Source organism: Sander lucioperca, chromosome 13 (assembly GCF_008315115.2).
Source record: "Sander lucioperca isolate FBNREF2018 chromosome 13, SLUC_FBN_1.2, whole genome shotgun sequence".
Taxonomy (NCBI): Eukaryota; Metazoa; Chordata; class Actinopteri; order Perciformes; family Percidae; genus Sander; species Sander lucioperca.
The window spans coordinates 17762463-17784526 of record NC_050185.1 but is presented as its reverse complement, the minus strand read 5'-3'; the positions used below and the strand labels follow the sequence as shown (position 1 = coordinate 17784526).

General features: G+C 41.8%; 1 protein-coding gene across 1 annotated transcript; it reads left to right on the top strand.

The window, feature by feature from the left end:
* Positions 1-711: 711 nt before the first annotated feature.
* Positions 712-21981, top strand: supt6h (SPT6 homolog, histone chaperone and transcription elongation factor). Its single transcript, XM_031280681.2, has 37 exons — positions 712-909; positions 1933-2043; positions 2115-2282; positions 4014-4087; positions 4220-4400; positions 4566-4647; positions 4882-5137; positions 8002-8103; positions 8978-9091; positions 9273-9362; positions 9598-9740; positions 9867-10012; positions 10161-10268; positions 10402-10682; positions 10927-11081; positions 11583-11778; positions 11987-12126; positions 12320-12437; positions 12559-12635; positions 12751-12886; positions 13069-13206; positions 13953-14120; positions 14222-14349; positions 14518-14725; positions 14958-15105; positions 15331-15473; positions 15578-15718; positions 15962-16157; positions 16336-16481; positions 16560-16652; positions 16779-16892; positions 17027-17151; positions 17616-17728; positions 17822-17899; positions 17999-18177; positions 19235-19509; positions 19957-21981. The coding sequence occupies exons 2-37, from the start codon at positions 1944-1946 to the stop codon at positions 20147-20149; spliced, it is 5253 nt and encodes a 1750-aa protein (XP_031136541.1). The 5' UTR covers positions 712-909; positions 1933-1943; the 3' UTR covers positions 20150-21981.
* The last annotated feature ends 83 nt before the right edge of the window (positions 21982-22064 follow it).

The window sequence follows — 22064 nt, the reverse complement described above, 5'->3', positions numbered from 1 at the left end:
CCAAGGTGAAGCTCAGGAAACAGCACCCCTAGTGACTCGGCATGGTCACTGTAAAGACCTTACTAAAGTTGTGGTTTATTTTTGTTTTATTTTGGGTTTATTTGGCGTCACTGTGAGATATTTATGATAGTATATTTATATACTGCACAATATAACTGCTGTTAGTTTTAGCACTACTTACTAAAACTAACAGCAGTTATATTGTGCAGTCGTATTTACTTGTTTTAAATTGACTTCAAAATACTGCTGCTTGTTTACTAATCAATAATACATCTCTGGCTTGCTTCCACACTATGAACCCTTCAGACTTTTTAGGTCATCAGGGATCGGTCTGCTGACTGTTCCTAGGACCAAAGCAAACATGGTTACGCTGCTTTGAGTTATTATGCTTCACACCATTGAAATAAACTTCCAGAACTCTTTTATATTGGCCTCTACTGCCTGGTAACCTATGCCTAAATTGCTGCTGGTAATTTGCACTAACGACCTCTTGTTGTCTTTGTACCTTTTAGACACTTTTATTTTTGTTATGTTCTATGCTCTTTTGTATATTTTGTGTAAAGCACTTTGAATTGCCTCTGTGTATGGAAATTTGCTATATGAACTTGCCTTGTTTCGTTGTGTGTAGAATCAAGGTAAACCAGCAGGGGGTCCCACTGAAAAGGATGGAAGTTCCCTCACTTGCACTGCAAACTGCGTACTAACTCCAGAAGATGGCAGTAGTGTAACTTATTAAGAATGCAAGCTGCCGTTAAAACTCATAGAAGAAGACACTGCAAACTGCATCCCGGAATTGCCATCACGCCGCTCGTTGTCGGCCATTTTTACAAGTACAAGCTCCCCGAAACACAAAACACAATCCCGTTATAACTGTAAATATTTACGGAGTATACCACCGCAGTGAGACGTGTAAGTCCAAGTTCACCGTGGTCATTTGGGACATTTACATTGTGCTGTTTAGCTATCAGCCATTAACTTACGTTAGCTAACGTTAATGCAGTCGGCTGTTGTTGTCTTTCCAGCTAATGCTAGGCTAATGTACTGGTATGCTAAAGCATTAACTAACGTTAGACTGTGGTTCAGAGGCCTTGGTCTATTTCTACAGCAGCGAAATAGGTTCGGTTGTTCTTTTATTGTCAGCTAATGTATTGTTATGTACAACATAGTTCAAACGAACAACGTGAAATGCCAGCTTCTTTGTACAATGTTGAATCGCTAGCATGGGTAATGACCAACGCTATTGAGCAGATTTTCCAATATAACGTCAACGTTAGTGTTTGTCGACCGACCGCTCATCAGATAACTTTAAGATATCATTTGGATAACGTTAGCTACCGTTAGATTGAAAGAAAGTCGCTAAAGGGGTTTGTTTGGTCATCTCCGTCGGTGTTGTGTTTGCGCATTGCGACATCGTTAGCGGTAGTTTTTTTTAAGCTCGCCAGCTAAAGTAGAATGAAAACCATCCAAAAAGAAATATTAACATACAATACTGTATGTTAATTATTAGTCTAACGTTGTTTGTAAATAACACAATAACCAAAATATATTTGTGAATGTGCCAAAACGCATTAGCGTTACCTCCATGTGTAATTCCGTGCTTTTTCATATCATTTAGTTTAAAACTATTCAATACTCTTTTATATTCAAGTATGCAGCTTGTGTGAAAGGACAACACAGAAAACAGACGTGCATGATTGACCTCTTCAGTCCGTAAAAACTCATGCTTTGAAGTCAAACATTGTTTAAACCCACCACACTTCATTTTAAATTCTGGAGGAGATCCTAAAGTTTACAAAGATATCCAATATGTTAGGCTGAATTTTGGTCAAACAATTACAGCATAACGCTATAGAGCGTATTTATTGTGTGCGTTTGGCTTTGTATTTGTGACCAGCCTGGGAACGTTTACTAACAGCTTCTTGCACTTCTCAGGAACAGCAGTCATGGCAGACTTTATTGAGAGCGAGGCTGAGGAGTCAGAAGAGGAGTTTGAAGAGAAAGACCTAAAGCCTAAAAAGACCCAGAGGTTTTTGGAGGAAGATGGTAAGAGTTGAATAGTTTCGTTCAGGGTATGTGTATGTTGCGTGGGTCACTTATCGGTCATTTTTCAACAGATGAAGAGGAAGAAGAGAACACAGAGGACCAGGATGAACGAGGAAATTTACGCGGACTTATTGATGATGGAGATGAGGAGGGGGAGGAGGAAGAAGGACCTGCAGGAAGTGCAAGTGGAGCAGGGAGTGACTCAGAAGAGGAAGTAAGGCATCGACGTAAAAAGCGCAGTAAGTGTATCAGATGTTTTTAAAGGGTTAGTCATTGTACAGTGTGTTGTTGTGATTAGTTTACAGAAGTTTACGGATCAAAAGGGTGTACTAGAGCGCTTCGACACCTCTTGCCTTTTTTAGTCTGTTTCCATAATTCCGTGAATCAGTAGAGGGTAAGAACTTATGTAACATTTTTATTTGATACCACCCCACTCATCACTGAGTGGCAAAGGACACTGTGGAAAACTGTGATACAGAGAGGATAACAGAAAAACATTATATAAGTAAAAGGCCATCAGAGTTGACAAATATAATGATGATGTGTGTATGTTGGCTGAAGAAACTGCAGTACAGAAATTTTTATAATTCTGTAAAGGTGTCAACATTAGTTTGTTAACCAACGAGCACTTACGAGTTGAATTTTTTTTTTACCAGGGCTGCAATGATTATTTTCATTATCAATTAATCTCCCAATTATTTTCTATGCAGCCGTGAAAAACTGTAGATATTGCTAGATATTGAATGGTCTGTGAGAGCCCAGCTGTTTTTTTTTCATTATTTGGAGTACAGTCTCTTTAAATCGGTCAGTATATCTTTATCTGATTTTCTAAACTCGTAAATATTACTATAGTCTTATAGTGATAATATATACATTATATCAGAATCAGAAATACTTTAATAATCCCAGGGGGAAATTATTTTTGTTACCACTCCAGGTATACAAACAACATATACAAACAACATATATTATCCAGACTTTTAACATATATATTAAAAACAAATATACAGTAATAATATATAAAATGTGAAATGTACAGTGTTAATGTGCAAATAGTGCAATAAAAAAAGAGAAGTGATTGTCTATGTTTGAGATGATTACAGAGAGGGGGTGTTCGACTCTCCGAGGGAGGCGTTGTAAAGTTAATATATATTGAATAAAATAATAATAATTCCCTAATACAATAAAGACTTTTGTCACTACACCCTGAGGAACGCTCAAGCCGACATTCGGTGTATTTTTAATGTCTTGCCCTATTTATTAAAGGCCTTTTATCACTTTTTGTAACCAGCCTTGAGTGCCTGGACTTGTTATTTTATGACTTTTTTGGTCATAATTCTTCTTCCTTTTTGTATAATACAGACTTGATTATTAAGGTGCCAATTCAAGATGTATCGCCATTCTGTAATACTGAAAGTACATGTTATCGTTTTTCTGGGTCTTTTGTACTGGACTGTGCTGAACAATTAGATTTTAAAGTGACACGAAATACCATTCTGAATAATCAGAGTAGACCTTAAACATATTTCTTTCATTTGTTTATTGGGCAGGTAAAACAACAGATTGCCTCCCCCTTTTCTTGCTTCCAGCTCCATGTGTTATGGAGCCAGATGTGGCCACGTATTGGTTGCATTAACCTCGGCAGGTGGTGCTTGATCTGTGTTCTCTGCTAGTGTGGTGTATAATCTTCCTTCATATTTTTGCTTTCTCGCTATCAAAGAAAGAGAATGTGTTGTTTTAGCCGCATTTACCTGAGTTAAACCCAGTTAATAGATAATTTCCTGCAGCAGCTATGCAGACTGAAAAAATGGATTCTGAGTCATTGTTGTATACAGGTGCCAAATAAAAACATGAAGATTTTTGTCTAAATTGTTGTTTAATCATGACTATCACTATCACACGTAAGAACAAAGCACTGTGTTTAAAGTGGTAGAAATTGTTTCCCCTGTCTGAGACTTTCCTTTTTGCAGATTATGACGACTACCTGGATGACGATGATCTGGACCTAATTGAGGAAAACTTGGGTGTTAAAGTGAAAAGGAGGGTATGAACAGTTTCTTATCCCTACTTTGTGTGTAGTAACAGTGTACAATTTTACCGTTTGGCCTCACAATTTTGTACACTTAAGAAAAGGTCATGATAGCAGCGCTGATGCTTTTCCTGTCTTGTGTCACAGAAGAAGAAATATGACCGTGTAAAAACACTCGATGATGATGAAGAAGATGATGACGAGAAGGACTTGATCGCAGATGAGATCTTTCATGGTGATGCAGAGGGCGAGCTGGAGGAAGGCGAGGCTGTAGATGAGCCTCTTCACCATGCAGATGACGATGAAGAAGGAGAGGATGAGGAGTCGGGTAGGCCAGGAATAACAGATTTTTAGATCTGCCTTGGAGTATCTAAAAAGCTGAGAAATAATAGAGAAAAAACAGTAATATAAACTCAGTCCCATACTTTGATTTTGTTTTTAATGATGTGGTATAGAATTGATTTGTTCTTAAATTTGTGCCTTTGTCCCATAGATATAGACGATTTCATTGTGGATGATGACGGCCAACCTATAACCAAAAAGAGGGGCAAGAAGTTCTCAGGATACACAGATGCGTGAGTGTCATAGTTCATACAGCAAATCTATCCTTTCAAAGAGCAAGCAGCTTGTTTTAGCCTCCATTTTCCTTGCTATAAATGATCAAGTAGGGCTTATATAGCATCCTCATCCATTCAGTTAAAAACGTTGATATATATTTGGAAACACGACACCGAACACGAAATGGCATGCTGCTTTAAGAAAAACATAATCACAGCTTCTTCTCCTCTTTGCTGTTCATCTTCCCACAGAGCCCTCCAGGAGGCCCAAGAAATCTTTGGTGGAGACTTTGACTTTGCTGACTTTGACGCAGACACATACGACCAGGGTGAGGAGGAGGAAGAGGACCAGGATGAAGAGGGTTGGGACCGACCTAAGAAGCAGACCAAGAGGAGGCAAGGGAGGAAGAGCATCTTTGAAATCTACGAGCCCAGCGAGCTGGAGAGTAGTCACATGACTGACCAAGACAATGAAATCCGCTCTACGGACATGCCCGAGAGGTTCCAGGTGTGTGTGCTTGTCAGTGTTTTTGATGCTAACAGTGTTGATGCACTGTTGTGACATTCTTAAATGGACCGTATAGGATCGTTATGACTGCTTTCCTTATTGTCCGTGTTTAATGAATGCTGATAAAAGAGGAAGAGGACAGGTTTATGAATAGTCAGTTAACAGGGTTTCCGCTGAGTCTTACTCCGGATTTCCACTGGATGCGGAACGTCTGCGGACCGGCTCCGCTGCGGAACGTCTGCATGCTCCGCCGTCCGTCAATACCCACTAGGTCTGGATTTGTTGCGGCACGGCTGTGGCCATGACTGACAGCTGTAGTCACGAGGACCCACAAGATCTCGCGAATTCACATAGAATAAAACCACAAAACCAACAACAGTTTGTTTCCATCCAGAGGAGTAGAGGGGAAACAACTCTGTGTTGTGTTTTCAAGGTGTAGTGCAGGGAAATATGATCTGCCGTGAGCACGGTGTATTTTACTTTGAAAATTAACCGGATGGAGGGCTGCGTACCGCCGGAGCTGGGACACAGTCGGAACGCAGCCGTTCCGCAATCAGTGGAAATACACACATTGACTTTAATGGAAACTTAATGACTCCGCCGACGTTCCGAAGCGGATCCGCAGCCGTTACGCATCCAGTGGAAATTGCCGGTTGACGTCTTAAATTTCAAATAGGTCTTAATTTTCCTACGTCCATGTAACGCTACCTCTAATGCTCATTGAAATGCTCCTTCAGCGCTTTAGAATGTTTTTTTTTTTAATTCTGTGGTGCTGTAGTTCTTTCTTTCGCTAGTGCAAATATAATAGAGGGTTTTCACGACGTCACGTTCTGGGCGGTAACCTGGATGCGCGGCCATGTTGGAGGCACTCGGTGTAAACAACTGAATGGAGTAATGGAGTATTGTGCACTTTGGATGCTTTAATACTTTATATCTAAACAACAGAAAAGCTCATCAAAATGCGTCCAAGGTGCAAAGGCATGGAAGGACTTTGACCACAAAAAAGGCACGATATTTTGAGAAATTACAGTTTACTGGCGGTGCAGATCCCTACGAGTTGGCTCCCTCTTCTTGGATCCATGGCGACCCAGTGATTCTTCCTTCAGTTGCATATCCCGATATAGTCAACTACCTGTTTTTTTTGCCGAGCCCATACACAGCGGAAGACCTTAAATCCTACAAAAGTTTGGAGGCTTATAACCAGATGGTGTGTGGATGGGTGAGGGAGACGCAGTACCAAGTCATTAACGACCGTTGTGTTGTGAAGGCCAAAGTAAGTAATGCAATAACGTCTTTAATCAACCTAACCTTAACTGTATGATATCATTGTGATACTCAAGGTGTAGCCAAGTGACTCTCAATAGTTTTTTTTTTTTTTCATTTCAAAGACCGAACAAGACAGATTTTTCCCTCGTAGATCCTGGTTGAGCTTTGCCAACCACAAGCGCCTCCTTTCCTCTGATAACTTCTGGCATTCCTCTCCCTGGTTTTTAATAACTTTTGGAAGTCGATAATATTCCAAATGTTTTTCTCGGTCTGACCTATTGGTACAACCTAAAACACGGCAATAATTAACCATTTTCCTTGACGCCGTTCGGGATCTACTTCAGTGCCTGTGCTTTGTTGTGATGCGGAGTACCTCCAGCATGGCGACTTCGGGTCTGATGACGCGTCGTGAAAACCCTCTATTCACTGTATTGCGACTACACATGAGACCAACAGGTGCTGGAGTCTCATGCAAAAAGTGAGTAACATCTAACTGCTGTCTGCCAGCAAACTACTGCCACCAGCCAGTTCCGCCGAGTATCTGGCAGCGGCTCCAGCACTACCTCCACACAGCCTAGGCAAGACCCACACAGCAGCTTCACAACTCCCGTAAGCGACCTCCTTGTCGCTTTTGGATCAGAGCCAACAGAGCGGAGGTGCTCTGGGTTGGGTACCGAACCCCAGTCCCAATATGTATCTACCAGGCCGAATAGCAACGCGGATTTCAGTGCCTGATTTCGGTGCCTCTTAAATGCCTGCGCTGCTCTCTGGTGTTCTGAAACAGACATCAGAGGCAACAGAAGCATCGCTGCACGTGTCGCTAGTTAACGCATATCACACTTCGCAGCAGGTGATGTTAGTCTGCCATTAGCCAGTAGCTGCTTAAATACGGTTAAATGTTGAAAACTAAACGGTGTAAAGTGTGGCAGTATTTTACTGGAAATTATTCCACCACTGGGACCTCCAACATTCTGCAGTTAAAGACACAGAGTAGCTGCATCATAGACACTGGTAGCGCTCACAGAGTTGTCGGAGAAATAACACAGACGGGACTTAATGGTACGTTCAGTTACAGTTGGTAAGCTCGTGGTGCATTCAGTGTTATCTAGTGGTTCTTTTTTTCATGTAACTGCAATTGACTGGTAAAATAAGTTTTGTTATTAGTGTTATATTTTAAATAAATCATTTTAATTTGACCATATGGCCTTAGCAATACACAAGCCGTGCTCTTTATTTTAATTATCGATTCAGGCACTGTTTAGGCACCAACACCATTTTAAAAGTATTGTTTTAGGACCGGTATCGGAAAAAAACGAAACGATACCCAACCCTACTCTGGGTCCTCCAGAGGGTGACTAGACACCAGTCCTATAATGCAAATGAGGAAATCTGAGAATTGTTTCAGATGTTTTCCTACTCTGACATCTGATGTCGTGATATAGGTCTTAAATTTCATTCATAATGGTCTTAAAAAGGTCTTAAAAAGTATTAAATTTGACTTGGTGAAACCTGCAGAAACCCTGGTTAAGCCTCGAAAGCCTATTTATTGATTTACCTGATGAGTGCCTGTTTTCCTGACTCTGTTCTCCGTCTAATAGTTACGATCTATTCCTGTTAAACCTGCTGAGGATGATGAGCTGGAAGAGGAAGCAGAGTGGATCTTCAGACATGGCTTCTCTACTCTTACTATCTCTATGCAGGTACGACCTTTGCCATACACACTCATGCAAAAAGGCATGCACACAGGGCGCAAAGAACTTTCTTGGATTTTCAGTAGGGCTGTCCCTAACATTATCACTGGAGTAATATGCAGTTAAGATAATCACTGGCGAATTTGGTATTTTTGCATCAGTGTGGGGCATGGAAAATAATTGAAACGCAGGGCTCCAGCCGAGTAAAGTGCGTCGCCGGGACGTGTAGTTAAATTTTTCGAGAAGTGCATGCACGTCGCTCGGCTGTGGCTTGGTAGTGTTGCATTTTCCCATACTCATTTCCTGGTTCTCCTTCTCCATAAACAACAACAACAATCAAGGAGAGGGTTAACTTTTCCTGCTACAGATTTCCCACCTAAGTCAGAAAGCACAGGGGAGACACTTTGTTTCTCTCACTAGGCCTCTAGAGTCGGTACTCGCTCCGAAGCTAATCGTCCTCACTCTCTCACTCGCTCTACCACACACTCACCACGCACACACACATGCTTTTCTCTTAAAGAGATCGACACACACACCAACGCAAGTATAAACTTCAGGCCACTTACGTAGGCTACGGTGAAAGCTCTGTGTGGAGCCTCTGCACAACCATAAATCACGGCGACCGTTGGCAGCGTTTTTTAGCTGCAGCTTCTTCAGACGAATTCATGCTTACGATCGCTGCCATCTTCCTCTATTCTGACGCATCGACGCACGTTATGCAAATCAACGTATTTTTTTTAATCGATGATGTTGATTACGTCGATGAATTGTCCCAGCCCTAATTTTCAGTTGTAATACCTGGTTTGATTCCCCTTTTTTGGATACATTGTTGAATTTTTCTTAGTTCTATATCAAATCTAGCTTTCTTCTGTGCCCTAAACAGGAGAGCACAGATTATCTAGACAGGGGGACCACCACCAACTTCAGCAGGAAAGGCCCCAGTACAATTGCCAAGATCAAAGAGGCCCTCAACTTCATGAGGAATCAACAATTTGAGGTAGAGTGGGCTCACTTTACCCATATAAGGAATTTCCATTATCTGTTTCTTTGTTTGATGTTTAATTTCTCTAAAAGCCAAAAACATTATATCTTTTAAGAAAGAATGCGTGACATTGTCGTAATGGCATTGTCGGAAATGTGACATTGTCATAAAGAACCAATTTTATTATTTTTTTCAGGTTCCGTTCATAGCTTTCTACAGAAAAGAATATGTGGAGCCAGAACTAAACATCAATGACCTGTGGAAGGTGTGGCAGTGGGATGAAAAGGTATAGTTGGTATTGCTTTTTTTGCAGAAGGAATAGATTACAGACAGAAAGCCATTGTTGGGATGGGTTGTTGTATGGAAGGGTGAATCCTCTGGGTACACAGCCAATCCTATAATAATCCCTTCTAAGATGACTTAAACATTGTTTTAAACATGATCAATCATTTGCTTTCATCAACGTGGCTTACGTATGCCACTTCTGGTTCCTTGACTTTGACTTGATGTTTATCCACCAGTGGACTCAACTGAAGACTCGGAAGCAGAACCTGACCCGTCTGTTTCGGAAGATGCAGTCCTACCAGTATGAGCAGATCTCAGCTGACCCTGACAAACCTTTGGCTGACGGCATCCGTCCTCTGGACACCGCTGACATGGAGAGGTACGTATCGAGGGCTGAGGCAGAAAAAGACCATCTCCTATGAACTGTAAATGTTTGTGACTGCACTAAGCAAGGAATGATTGCTCCTTCTCTCCTTTTTCTGTACCATTCAAATCTATTTTATAGGCTGAAAGATGTGCAGACTCTTGAAGAGCTGGGTGATGTGTACAACCACTTTCTGCTCTACTATGGCCGAGACATCCCCAAGATGCAGAATGCTGCCAAGGCCAGTAAGAAGAGGCTTAAGAAGATCAAAGAAGTGTCGGAGGATGGTGCGTCTGAATTGACCATTTCATTAGATGATGATGGATGGATACTGCAGAGTCGTTTATTTCTAATTGAAACAAATTTTTAGTTAGGAGTGCTTGCCTGTTTTTAAGAATTTGCTACATGACTGATTTTGGTGGGCTGCCTCTTTAGGTGAAGAAGAGGAATTGGAGGTAGAAGAAGAAGAAGAACCGAAAGGACCTGACCTCAAGCTGGCGTCTCGTAGAGATATGTACAGCATCTGTCAGAGCGTAGGACTTGGTAAGTCTCCTTTTTTACCCCGCACAACACCGTCTCAGTGTTCAACTATCCCTACCATATATATATTTTTGTTCTTTTTTTCCTAGCTGGGTATCACTTCAACTTCTTTTCCTGTTTTTTTTCCTTACTGCAGATGGCTTGGCTAAAAAGTTTGGGTTAACTCCAGAGCAGTTTGGAGAAAATTTGAGAGACAGTTACCAGCGTCATGAGACAGAGCAGTTCCCGGCTGAGCCCGTAGAGCTGGCCAAAGATTATGTTTGCAGCCAGTTTAGCACTCCTGAGACAGTGCTAGAAGGAACCAGGTACATGGTGGCCATGCAGATTGCCCGTGAACCTCTGGTCAGACATGTTCTCCGACAGACCTTTCAGGAGAGGGCCAAGATCAATATCAAGCCTACAAAGAAGGGCAAAAAGGTATGGACACTTTTAATTGCAGCATTTGGAAAACAAGATTCAAGATTCCTTTTATTGTCCTTCAGCAAAACACTGAAATGTAAAGCATGAACGAAATTACGAGCATGGCTCCTTTAAAAACGCAGATTAAAAAAACAACAAAGAAAATCAAACATTTAATCCCAAACAGAACGGTTTCTGAGTTTGCGGAGTGTGCTCTGGGTACCATTCTAAACTTGCATTGTCATTTACTTACTTCCTGTAGGAGGTAGACGAGGCTCATTTTGCCTACTCCTTCAAGTATCTTAAGAACAAGCCTGTAAAAGAGCTGAATGGGGAACAGTTCTTGAAGATGTGCCTGGCAGAGGACGAGGGGCTGCTTTCCATTGACATCTGTATAGACCTTATAGGGGTCAAAGGGTAAGCACAGTGACAATACCGATGTCCACAAACTAAAATGGAGAAAGATCCGTTCAATGATGTTGCTCTGCCAGATCTGCATAGGATGAACCTCTTCAATCCAAATATGTGAATTCATGATTGTAGGCAGACCGAGGATTAAGAAAGCTGGCCACTAGTCGGTTTTAATCAACCAGATGGAGGAAATCATAAATATACAAACATCCTGAGGTCTTACAATTTTTGTCAGTTCTGTTGTTCATGCACGTTCCTTGGTCATAGTACATTTAGCAAGCAGAGGATCTGATGTGCCACTTTAAGCAGCTGTATAGAAACCTAGCTTGGAAGTTGGAGAAAAGGAGGGTTGATAAGTAGGATAGATCCCCCGAGTTTAATTTCTTTTTAATCTGCAGCTTATGTTTTTATCCACATCCTTTTAAGTAGAGCATGGGGCTTTGACTCTGTTTTTGACTGTGGTAATATTAAAGCACTCCCTTCTGTCTTTCCTCTGTTTGTCCTCAGGTATGCTGGGGACCAGACATACTTTGATGAGATCAAACAGTTCTACTACAGGGATGAGTTCAGTCACCAGGTGCAGGAGTGGAACAGGCAGCGAACCTTAGCCATAGAGAGAGCTCTCACTCAGTTCCTCTACCCTCAGATGGCGAAGGAACTCAAGAGCAAACTCATCACTGAGGCCAAAGAGAGCATTGTCAGGGTAATTTCTCATGATATCGGTCTCCATTTATTGTAATATTGCATTGTTGTATCAGTGTTATGCACGGAAAGTTAACACAGCAATCTCCTAACACGTGCATCATATCTCTAAAATTATAGAGCAAAACAAACAGTGTTAACCATGTATGTTCAATTAGTGTTTTAACCTTAGAACTTATGAACTCTCTGTTCTCCATTTCTCCTCGTAGTCCTGCTGTCGTCGGTTGTATAACTGGCTCAAGGTGGCTCCTTACCGACCAGATCAGCAGGTTGAGGAAGACGATGATCTGATGGATGAGAGTCAGGGCAAAGGCATTCGGGTGCTGGGTGTAGCCTATGCGCCCAGCAGGTATGTGTCCCACAGTATTTTTTTTCTCCTAAGATATATTAGGATCTACAATTTTTGGTATTAACAATAGAGTGCTCACTTTTAAATGTGTGAGATATACTGCATGTTTAAATTGCAACCATATAAGACCAAGCAATGTTTGCTGCATAAAAGACACGCTGATGTGACAATATAGTAAACTTTGCTCCAACAGAGACACACCAGTTTTCTGTGCTCTGATCAACGGGGAAGGGGAGGTGGTTGACTTTTTGCGTCTGCCCTATTTCATGAAGAGGAGGAATGCCTTTAAGGAGGATGAGAGAGAGAAGAAGGTACACGCACAGAACCCAGATGTGTTTCTGTGCAGACAACAGATGATTTTCTGTTTTAGGAAAACATGTTACTGGACTCATCTTTGAGATGATCACTCATTTGTGTGTGTTTTATCTTCAGGCCCACGACATTGAAAATCTCAAGAGGTTTCTGTCTGGCAAGAAACCTCATGTGGTAGCTGTCGCTGGGGAAAACCGGTAAATAATTGATTTATTTTTGTATGTGCTGGAAAGATACATGTAGACATTTTGAACAGCATTTTCAAGTTATAATGGTTCAGGTTGAAATGTTGAAAACCTGCTGTGTGTGCAGAGATGCTCAAATGATCATGGAGGACATCAAGAGGACTATCAGCGAGCTTGAGCAAGAGTCCTCTCTGCCTGCTGTGGGAGTTGAACTCGTTGACAATGAATTGGCCACACTGTACATGAACAGCAAGAAGTCTGAGGTAAATACTTAACACCTCACCTTACCATCGTTGTCATACACAGGCACAGACACATCAGTGGTTTCACTCTTTGACTGTGGCAGTTAACCACAGCAAGTTCACTAGCCGGTGGATCAAAGATGTGGCCCAATGCTCCCTTTGCTGCTCATTTTCTCCTGACCCTCTGCTTTCTCTCTGTGCAGGTTGATTTTAGGGATTACCCTCCCTTACTGCGACAGGCTGTGTCGATAGCCAGGAAGATCCAGGATCCGCTGATGGAGTATGCTCAAGTTTGCAGCAGTGATGATGATATTCTCTGCCTCAAACTACACCCGCTACAGGTGAGACATTGAAGAAATTGTGAATTTGTGCTGTTTTTATCTCCATCTTATTGCTGTATATTGTTGAAGCATGGTTTCTTTCAAAAAGTATCACAGCCAGATTTACAGCCTTTCCTGTGACATCACTGACGGACTAATTGAATTATTTTAGTGTAATTTGGATTTGGAAACATTGGGAGTCTGATTTTGTTTTAGGGTTGTTGGTTTGTTGTTTAATTTCTTTTGGGGCATTTGATAACAGCAGATAACAGTTCCATTATACACATTTTATTCTCTTGTAGCATCACACAGACCCACCCATCATGTATCGCAAGTTTTTTTCTATAAGTCTGGAAGCAACCACTCAATAATCTTGTCAGCCTGGTCAGATACACTGTGTATCAACTAATCAATTAATATTAAGATGATAATGAGGTTCTCCAAAACTCTTGAACATCAGTAACGACTATGAAAACTAGACGCTGTAAATTACATTACATTACATGTCTTTTATCCAAAGCCACTTCCAAATAAGTGCTTTCAACCATGAAGGTACAAACTCCAGATAGCAAACATCAAGTGCAAGCACATTAGCTTACAATAAGCCAAACTAAAAAGAGTCACATAAAGTTAGTGCAACTGTTAAGTGAAAGTTTTTTTTTTTTATCGAAGGTGCAGTCGAAAGAGATGTGTTTTTAAATTGAGCATGATTCTGCAGCTACAATCGCATGAAACGATTGGTGTCTTTTTTTCCTAACCGTTCTCAGGAACATGTGGTGAAGGAAGATTTGCTCTGTGCTCTTTACTGCGAATTCATCAACCGTGTCAATGAGGTTGGAGTTGATGTGAACAAGGCCATTGCCCATCCTCACACTCAGAGCCTGGTCCAGTATGTCTGTGGCCTGGGACCAAGAAAGGGGTCCCACCTGCTCAAGGTATGCGTTTGTGCTACTGTCAATAATTCTTGTGTCATATATAAAAGTATAGCGCCTTTTCTGCTGACCTGATACTCATCATGATCCTTGTATTTGTGCAGATTCTGAAGCAGAACAACACTCGTCTGGAAAACAGAACCCAACTGGTCACAATGTGTCACATGGGACCCAAGGTTTTTATCAACTGTGCCGGTTTCATCAAAATTGACACGGCATCGCTCGGGGACAGGTTGGTACCTTGTATAGGGGTCTGTTACACACCCCGAACCATCCAGATGTCTCCCATAGTGCTAATTCTACCATTGTCAATTGTCAGACAAGGCAGTGATCTAACATTCAGCCTGTGAGGTTAATTTAAATCGGCATTGGTTTCTCTTCTCTCAAACCTTCCACACAGTACGGACTCCTACATCGAGGTTCTGGACGGCTCTCGTGTCCACCCTGAGACTTACGAGTGGGCTCGCAAGATGGCTGTGGACGCCCTCGAGTATGATGAGTCGGCAGAAGATGCCAACCCAGCTGGAGCTCTGGAGGAGATCTTGGAAAATCCAGAGCGTCTCAAAGATCTTGACCTGGATGCCTTTGCTGAAGAGCTTGAGAGACAGGTCAGTGTGTATGTTGTGGCTTTGACCGCAGCAATGTCTCATGTATTCTGTTACATTTTTTAACAGCTTGAAAAATACTACAGTACAGAATACTTATTATATTTAGTCCAGAAAAGGGACATTTCAGACACCACTTTGTGTTTTTTCAAACATGTGAAGCCAAAAGAAACTTTAGCTCTGTTTCACAAGTTGTATCATTGATGTTGTTTTCTTCTTTGTTTCGTCCCTGTAGGGTTATGGCAACAAGGGGATTACTCTGTATGATATCCGTGCAGAGCTGAGCTGCAGGTACAAAGATCTGAGAGTTGTCTACAGAGTCCCCAACACTGAGGAGGTCTTCAACCTGCTCACCAAGGAGACTCCAGAGACTTTTTATATTGGTAATACACACTGCACTGAAGTACACATGTTCATTTCTTAAATCAAACATCACCGAAGATCAATAATATAAAGTTTATTCCTAACCTTAAGCACACACAAAGTTGGTGTGGTAGTCATAGCACGATGACTTGTTCAAAGGAGTGATGTTGCTGAAGTCCCAGTAACAGTACTAGTGCATCTCTGTCGGCTGGTGTGGTTGATGTTTGTTCCTCTTTTTCTTCCAGGTAAGCTGATCACCAGTATAGTAACTGGTATTGCTCACCGGCGGCCTCAGGGAGAGAGCTACGACCAGGCCATCCGTAACGATTCTACGGGGCTGTGGCAGTGTCCCTTCTGCCAGCAGGACAACTTCCCTGAACTCAGCGAGGTACCAGCCACCTGAGTTTTCTTCTTTCGACGACTTAATAGTAGAAAACAGCTGAGAGTCTGACCTCTAAACATCATCTTTTTGATTTTGTGTCCCTGCTTTAGGTGTGGAATCACTTTGACAGCGGTTCGTGTCCAGGTCAGGCCATTGGGGTGCGGTCCAGATTAGATAATGGCGTCCAGGGATTCATTCCCACAAAGTTTCTCAGTGACAAAGTGGTCAAACACCCTGAGGAGAGGGTCAAGGTGAGGCGTTATTTGCTGTCGTCATCGTTGGTTGTGCTTTGCTGATGCTTTTTGATATTTTCTTTCCTTTGTTAATGTCACCTGTAAACTTCTGAATGTTTCTGAGAGTTTGCAGTTGGTGCCAGTCCCAATCCTGACAGATCTATGAATAATTAGTGCCTATTTCTGCCCTTCCTGTCTTGTTTCCTTCTATTGTGGCACCTGTGTAACACTTGATTGCTCCTCTTCCCCCTCTTCCTTCAGGTGGGCATGACAGTTCACTGCCGCATCATGAAAATCGACATTGAGAAATTCAGTGTCGACCTCACATGCCGAACCTCAGATTTGATGGACAAGGCCAATGAGTGGAAGCTCCCCAAGGACAGCTACTATGACTTTGATACAGAGTCCGAAGACCAAAAACAGGAGGAGGAGTTCAAAAAGAAACAACAGCGAACACGTTAGTATAATAACAGGATTAATAAACGCTGTTTGAATCGAAATAGCTAATAAAATGGTACACTGTGCTACTTTTGGGAATTGTTTCCTCATAATACACTTTTTGTTTACCAAACATTTACTTCCACATCACTGTCCTTATACGGTTTGTCATTTCTTTGATTTCCCTCTGTCTCCAGCATATATAAAGCGTGTGATCGCCCACCCCAACTTCCACAATATCAGTTTCAACCAGGCAGAGAAAATGATGGAGACCCTGGACCAGGGAGACTTGATCATCAGACCCAGCAGCAAGGGAGAGAACCACCTCACAGTCACCTGGAAGGTACGAAACAGATAGAGGGGTACAAAATGTGGCAGTAACACAACATACACCAGTCTGACTCTGTGTGACGTTTTGTAGGTGGCTGATGGCATCTACCAGCATGTGGATGTGAGAGAAGAAGGCAAAGAAAATGCGTTCAGCTTAGGGCACACACTCTGGATTAATAATGAAGTAAGCCGTTTTCTCAAGATCACACGTGATCTTGTGCTCCATAATCAAACCTGTAGAAAATGTCTTGTGAAACATCAGTGTTGTGGCTGCTGCATGTTCTTAAATAGTATTTTGCATTCTCTGCAGGAGTTTGAAGATCTGGATGAAATCACTGCTCGGTACATTCAGCCAATGGCGTCATTTGCCCGGGATCTACTGGGGCATAAGTACTTCCAGGAGTGCAACTGGGGGAGCAAGGAGGTACATACTAATTTGCTTTAATATCATTCTTAATGTGGAAAAACATAACTCAACAGCTAATTTCATTCTGCTAACAGTTTTTGCCGTGGGTTGCACCTCTCATATCTTCTTTTGTCTTGTTGTCTCTCTAATAGAAAATGGAGGAGTTATTGGTCAAGACAAAGAGGGAGAAGCCTACTTTTATTCCTTACTTTATTTCGGCATGTAAAGATCTGCCAGGAAAATTCATTCTGGGCTACCAGCCTCGCGGAAAACCACGGTGAGCAGAAAAGTTTTTGTCTCTTCTGTTTTCTGATTATTCGCTGTAATCATTACATGGATAGAAAATGTTGAATAAAAAAGTTTGACTAATTTCAGTGGAAGCTGATTTAAAACATAATTGTTAATGTTGCTATTCCTCAAAGCAGCTCAAGCTCACATTAAAACCACAGAAATAGCTGACAGTGCCATTTCATGCTCTAAATATCATGGACCACAGTGACACATGGTGACATGTAAAGGTCCATAGCTTCTACAGAGGCTCAAATTTGCAAATTGGGAGTCATGTCATACTACCAAAATACCAAATTCCAAATTACTCAACACCACACAATTCTTATCCACTCTCCCACCGAACTGCTCCACTGCCCAAGATTATTAGATCTTTACTTCTTTGATTGACAACAAGCCGGTTTACATATGAGTAGAACTGAACGTCAACATGCCGTTTTGTTTTTTGTCTAGGGTTGAGTTTGTGACCATCACCCCAGATGGTTTCCGCTACCGTTCACAGATATTTCCTACAGTGAATGGACTATTCCGCTGGTTTAAGGACCATTACCAAGAGCCTGTGCCAGGTATGGAAGCACTATACCTAATGTTTATTGTTTACATTACAACAGTTAAAGGATATTGTGGGTTAATAAATAACATTGTCTTCTCTGTCAAAGGCATCACTCCCAGCAACAGCAGCCGAACAAGGACACCTGCATCCCTCAACGCCACCCCAGCCAATATCAACATCGCAGGTGAGTCCCGCTCTCTTCCACACACACATATCTACATTTTCAGCATGAGTGCAGTTGTAGTACCTTTGACTATTTCCTAATGTATTCCTTCCTCCCTAGACTTGACACGAGCTGTCAACGCCCTTCCACGCAACATGACCTCTCAGATGTTCAATGCCATCGCCGCAGTCACAGGCCAGGGCCAGAACCCCAACACCACCCCAGCCCAGTGGGGCTCCAGCCAGTACGGCTACGGTGGCAGCACAGGAGGAGGAGGAGGGAGCTCCTCTGCTTATCATGTTAGTGCAGCTTTTAATGTTTTAACTACTGTGAAAGGAAAGCAGTTGTTTTGGAAATGTCGGTGGCTCAGACTGATCAAACATTCACTTTATAAAGGTCTTAATAAACTGTAGGCACCCACAATGATACAAAATACATCAGGTCTTTGGTCAGGCAATTGTAAAGATGCAATTAAAAAAACACCAAACCAGCTGATCTGGTGACCTGTCTGCAGATTCATGAGCCTAATAAAAAAAATATATATATATTTGTTTTCCAACAAAACTACAGAATTCCAACATAAGAAGAGACGTGTTATAAATAGGCATGGGCCGGTACACTATTCTGACGGTATGATAACAAACTTAGCAAAAATATCACGGTTTCACGGTATTGCGGTATTGCAATTAAAATGTTCAATGTTTTTTTTTTTTTTTTAAATGTCTGGGTAAAAAACATTTTTTTTTCCATTGAACACAATGTATTTTATTTTTAAACACACTGCACACTGGCAGGGAGACGGACTACTAAACTGCAGTTTCTCTCCTTGAAGACTCATAAAACCTTAGCAACGGTATGACGGAAAATGTTGAAAAACGGTAACAGGCCCATGCCTAGTTAGAATTGTGCTCAGTCACTCTTCATAATGATACAGTTCATACATGATATAAGTATTTTATTTTATTTTTTTCCAGAAATGTATGTGTTCAGTCCAACAAGCTCGTTTTGGAAAACACTTTTTTGAAAAGTTTAACTGTAACTATCATTATAGAATTTTCCATATACTTGCACTCATTTACAGTGATAAATATGTAAAACAATTAAACATAATAACCTGATGCAGTTAAATTGGAAAAAATTAAGTTTGAGGAAATATTAAAAGTCCACCTGAAATTAATTAATCAATGTTTTACTAAATAAGATTTCTTCCTTTTTTTGGACTACTTTATTAATCCCTCAATTCTTTAGATTTCAGTTGGACCGTTTCATGAGACCCTACTTATACAAGAATATATATTGACTTTTCTCAGGTAACTCATTGAGCCATCTTCATTGCCAGTATTTTCTCTTTTGCAGGTATTTGCAACACCTCAGCAGCCCATGGCGACGCCCATGATGACGCCCAGCTACTCCTACACCACACCGAGCCAGCAGGCCCTGGGCACGCCACAGTACCCCGGCTCCACCCCGCAGTCCTCCCACTCTCACGCCACACATGGCCACCCACACGGAAGCCATGTGTCACACCACAGCCATCACGGCCATCACAGTAGTCACCAAGGCCACTCATCCGGCACGCCGTCATCCTCCACCTCATCCAGAGGACGGACTCCACAGCAGCAGCCGCCAAAGTAAGTGCAGAAGGGAATATGTGTGGGCGACCTGATGTACCTTAACCATACGGTTCCTTAAAGTGCATCCTGGTTTAATTAAAGTTTGTGTGATCAACTAGTGTTACATTTACTATAGATTTTTCTTTGATAGTCAAACTGATTATTCATGGTCTTAGCAATTTCCCCAGCTATATAAAATTTGACAAGTTTAAAAAAAAATGCATCATCTGTATGGTCAGATTAACCCTTCACCTCTTAGCCAGAATGTGTGATGTCCATTTTGCAGTGTACAACTCAAATCAACCATTGTTGTTGTTAAATGAAATCAGTGAGTTGTTGTTTATCTGCCATTAGATGGTGCTCATCCCACAATCTGCATCATTTTAGGGCTAAGCAGCAGCTTGCCATTCAATATGTCACTGTCTTTGACTAAAACACTTCCCCTTCTGTCCTCCCTCCTTGCAGGGCCAGCGGCAGCAACGCCTCTGCAGTGGACTGGGGCAAGATGGCGGAACAGTGGCTGAAGGAGAAAGAAGCGGAGGGGCGGAAGAAAGCCCAGAGGATGACGCCACGACCGTCGCCCAGCCCCATGATCGAGAGCACACCCATGTCAATCGCCGGAGACGCCACACCCCTGCTGGACGAAATGGACCGATAGGACACGGAGGGGGGCGTTGCTACCCCCCACCACACCCCCACCCCCCTACTCAACTCCATCCTTTGTACTGTTGTTTCATCTGGATAACCCTCCAGCTTTTGTCTCTCCCACAACCCATCAGCCCTTTCATCCAGCTGACCAGTAGTTGGACCCAGTCCATCCAGCTAACTGTCCATTCATACATTCTCTTCACCTCCTGATATTGTAGCTGCAGTTTGTTAGTTTGGTATCATGGTTCATCTCACCTCCTTCCCACCTCTTGTCTTCCTAGTATACCCGTCTCATCCCAGATGGTTCACCTCCTGACCTCCAGCCAACTCTTCTGGCTGCATAGTATTTTGTACAGTCAAATTAACACTGTATATGTCATGCAGAAAGTCAGTACAATGGCAAAAAAAAGAAACTTGAAATATCAGACAGCAGTTACATATAGGATATGGACCTACACAAACAATGTCAGACAAGCTGTCCTTTATTTTTGCGATTGGTTTTAGTTTAATACATGAATGGTTTTGACAGAGGGGCAATGTTACTGTTTCCAGAACCCACTGTTCCTCCTTCGGGTTGGTGGATTTTTGCAAGCAGTTGCCAAAAACACGCTTTGCCAATCCAATCAGGAAATTTAATTTTTGTATGGAATGTGTCAGAATGAATAAAGACAGTTTTTTTTCTGTTTAAACATTAAGCCTCTGCTCTTCACATCTGTCAAAACAAACACACCTGTGACAGTACAGACACACGCATGCCGAGTGTGAGGGTTTAGGCTGACTTGAAAATCTAAAGGAATTTAGTGAAAAACCTTAATGTCAGCTTGAGTTTCTCTCAAAAATGAGTTACTGCTAGTTGGGTGGCTCCACCACATGCTGTATTATGATCAGCTGACTGTATTTAGGCTCCTGTATATAGCCTCTATTGCATTGTTGACTTTTCTTTGACCCATCCGAGGATGCTGTGTGGGCACTAACAATCTGCCACATTAGATCATTGTTAGAGGTAACTGGTTGTTTGTGATGACTTCATTTGCATTCATGTGAGGCTGTGCAGAAGTTGGTTTTTTTTTTTAAAACCGTTGATTTTAGTAATAAGTGGAAGTACCTCGTCATGTCAGTGTCAGAGGGTCATTTTTAAAAGTTAACATAAATTTGGATCTCTTGTGTCTTTAATGTTCAGTGGGCGTTTTACTTTTGACACTGAGGTAGGATGTTTGCCACCTTACAGGATGTAATCTCCTGATGCACTGCTGCTGCAATTCAGTCCAAGACAGTATCAACAGTAAAAATTAATGTTTCAGTGGATGAGTTTAAATTTGAATGCGTAAATTCAAAACCATAACACTATCAGCAGAAGCTACTGTCAAACTGACTCCCCACTGCGTTTATATCCTTACCTCTGTAAAATATTCTGAACTGCACGCAGCTATTTCAGTAGTATGAATATATTGTTGTTAGAAACACATTGAAGCTCTTTTGTGATAGTCTTGCGGCAGTTTTAAGCCACTCTGCATCCATCTTGACTTATTCAGCTTTTCTTTTTTGTTGCTGTGCCTGTGTGCCACAGTACAAACAAGCAGCGCTGATATTTAATGGTGTGCTTCATTTTGCAGTGTGCAAAGTATCATGGTCCCATAATATGCATCTTGTTTAAAATAATGATGGTTTTTGAGTAAACGTACTTGGTTTTAAGTCTCTTGCCAGATTAAGATATTGCATCTTTCGAAGCGAGGCTGTGATTGGGTCTTGGCGGTAGTCGGTGATAGAGGAGAAATGATGTCTCTGGCAGTGCTGATGACCTTTTTTACCTGTGATCCCTTTAATAAAAGTGTTCATATTAAACCCAGAGTCTTGTTCATGCTAATTTGGGAAACAAACTGGCAGTATGGACATGTGATGTAGGCATACATATAAATACATACAAT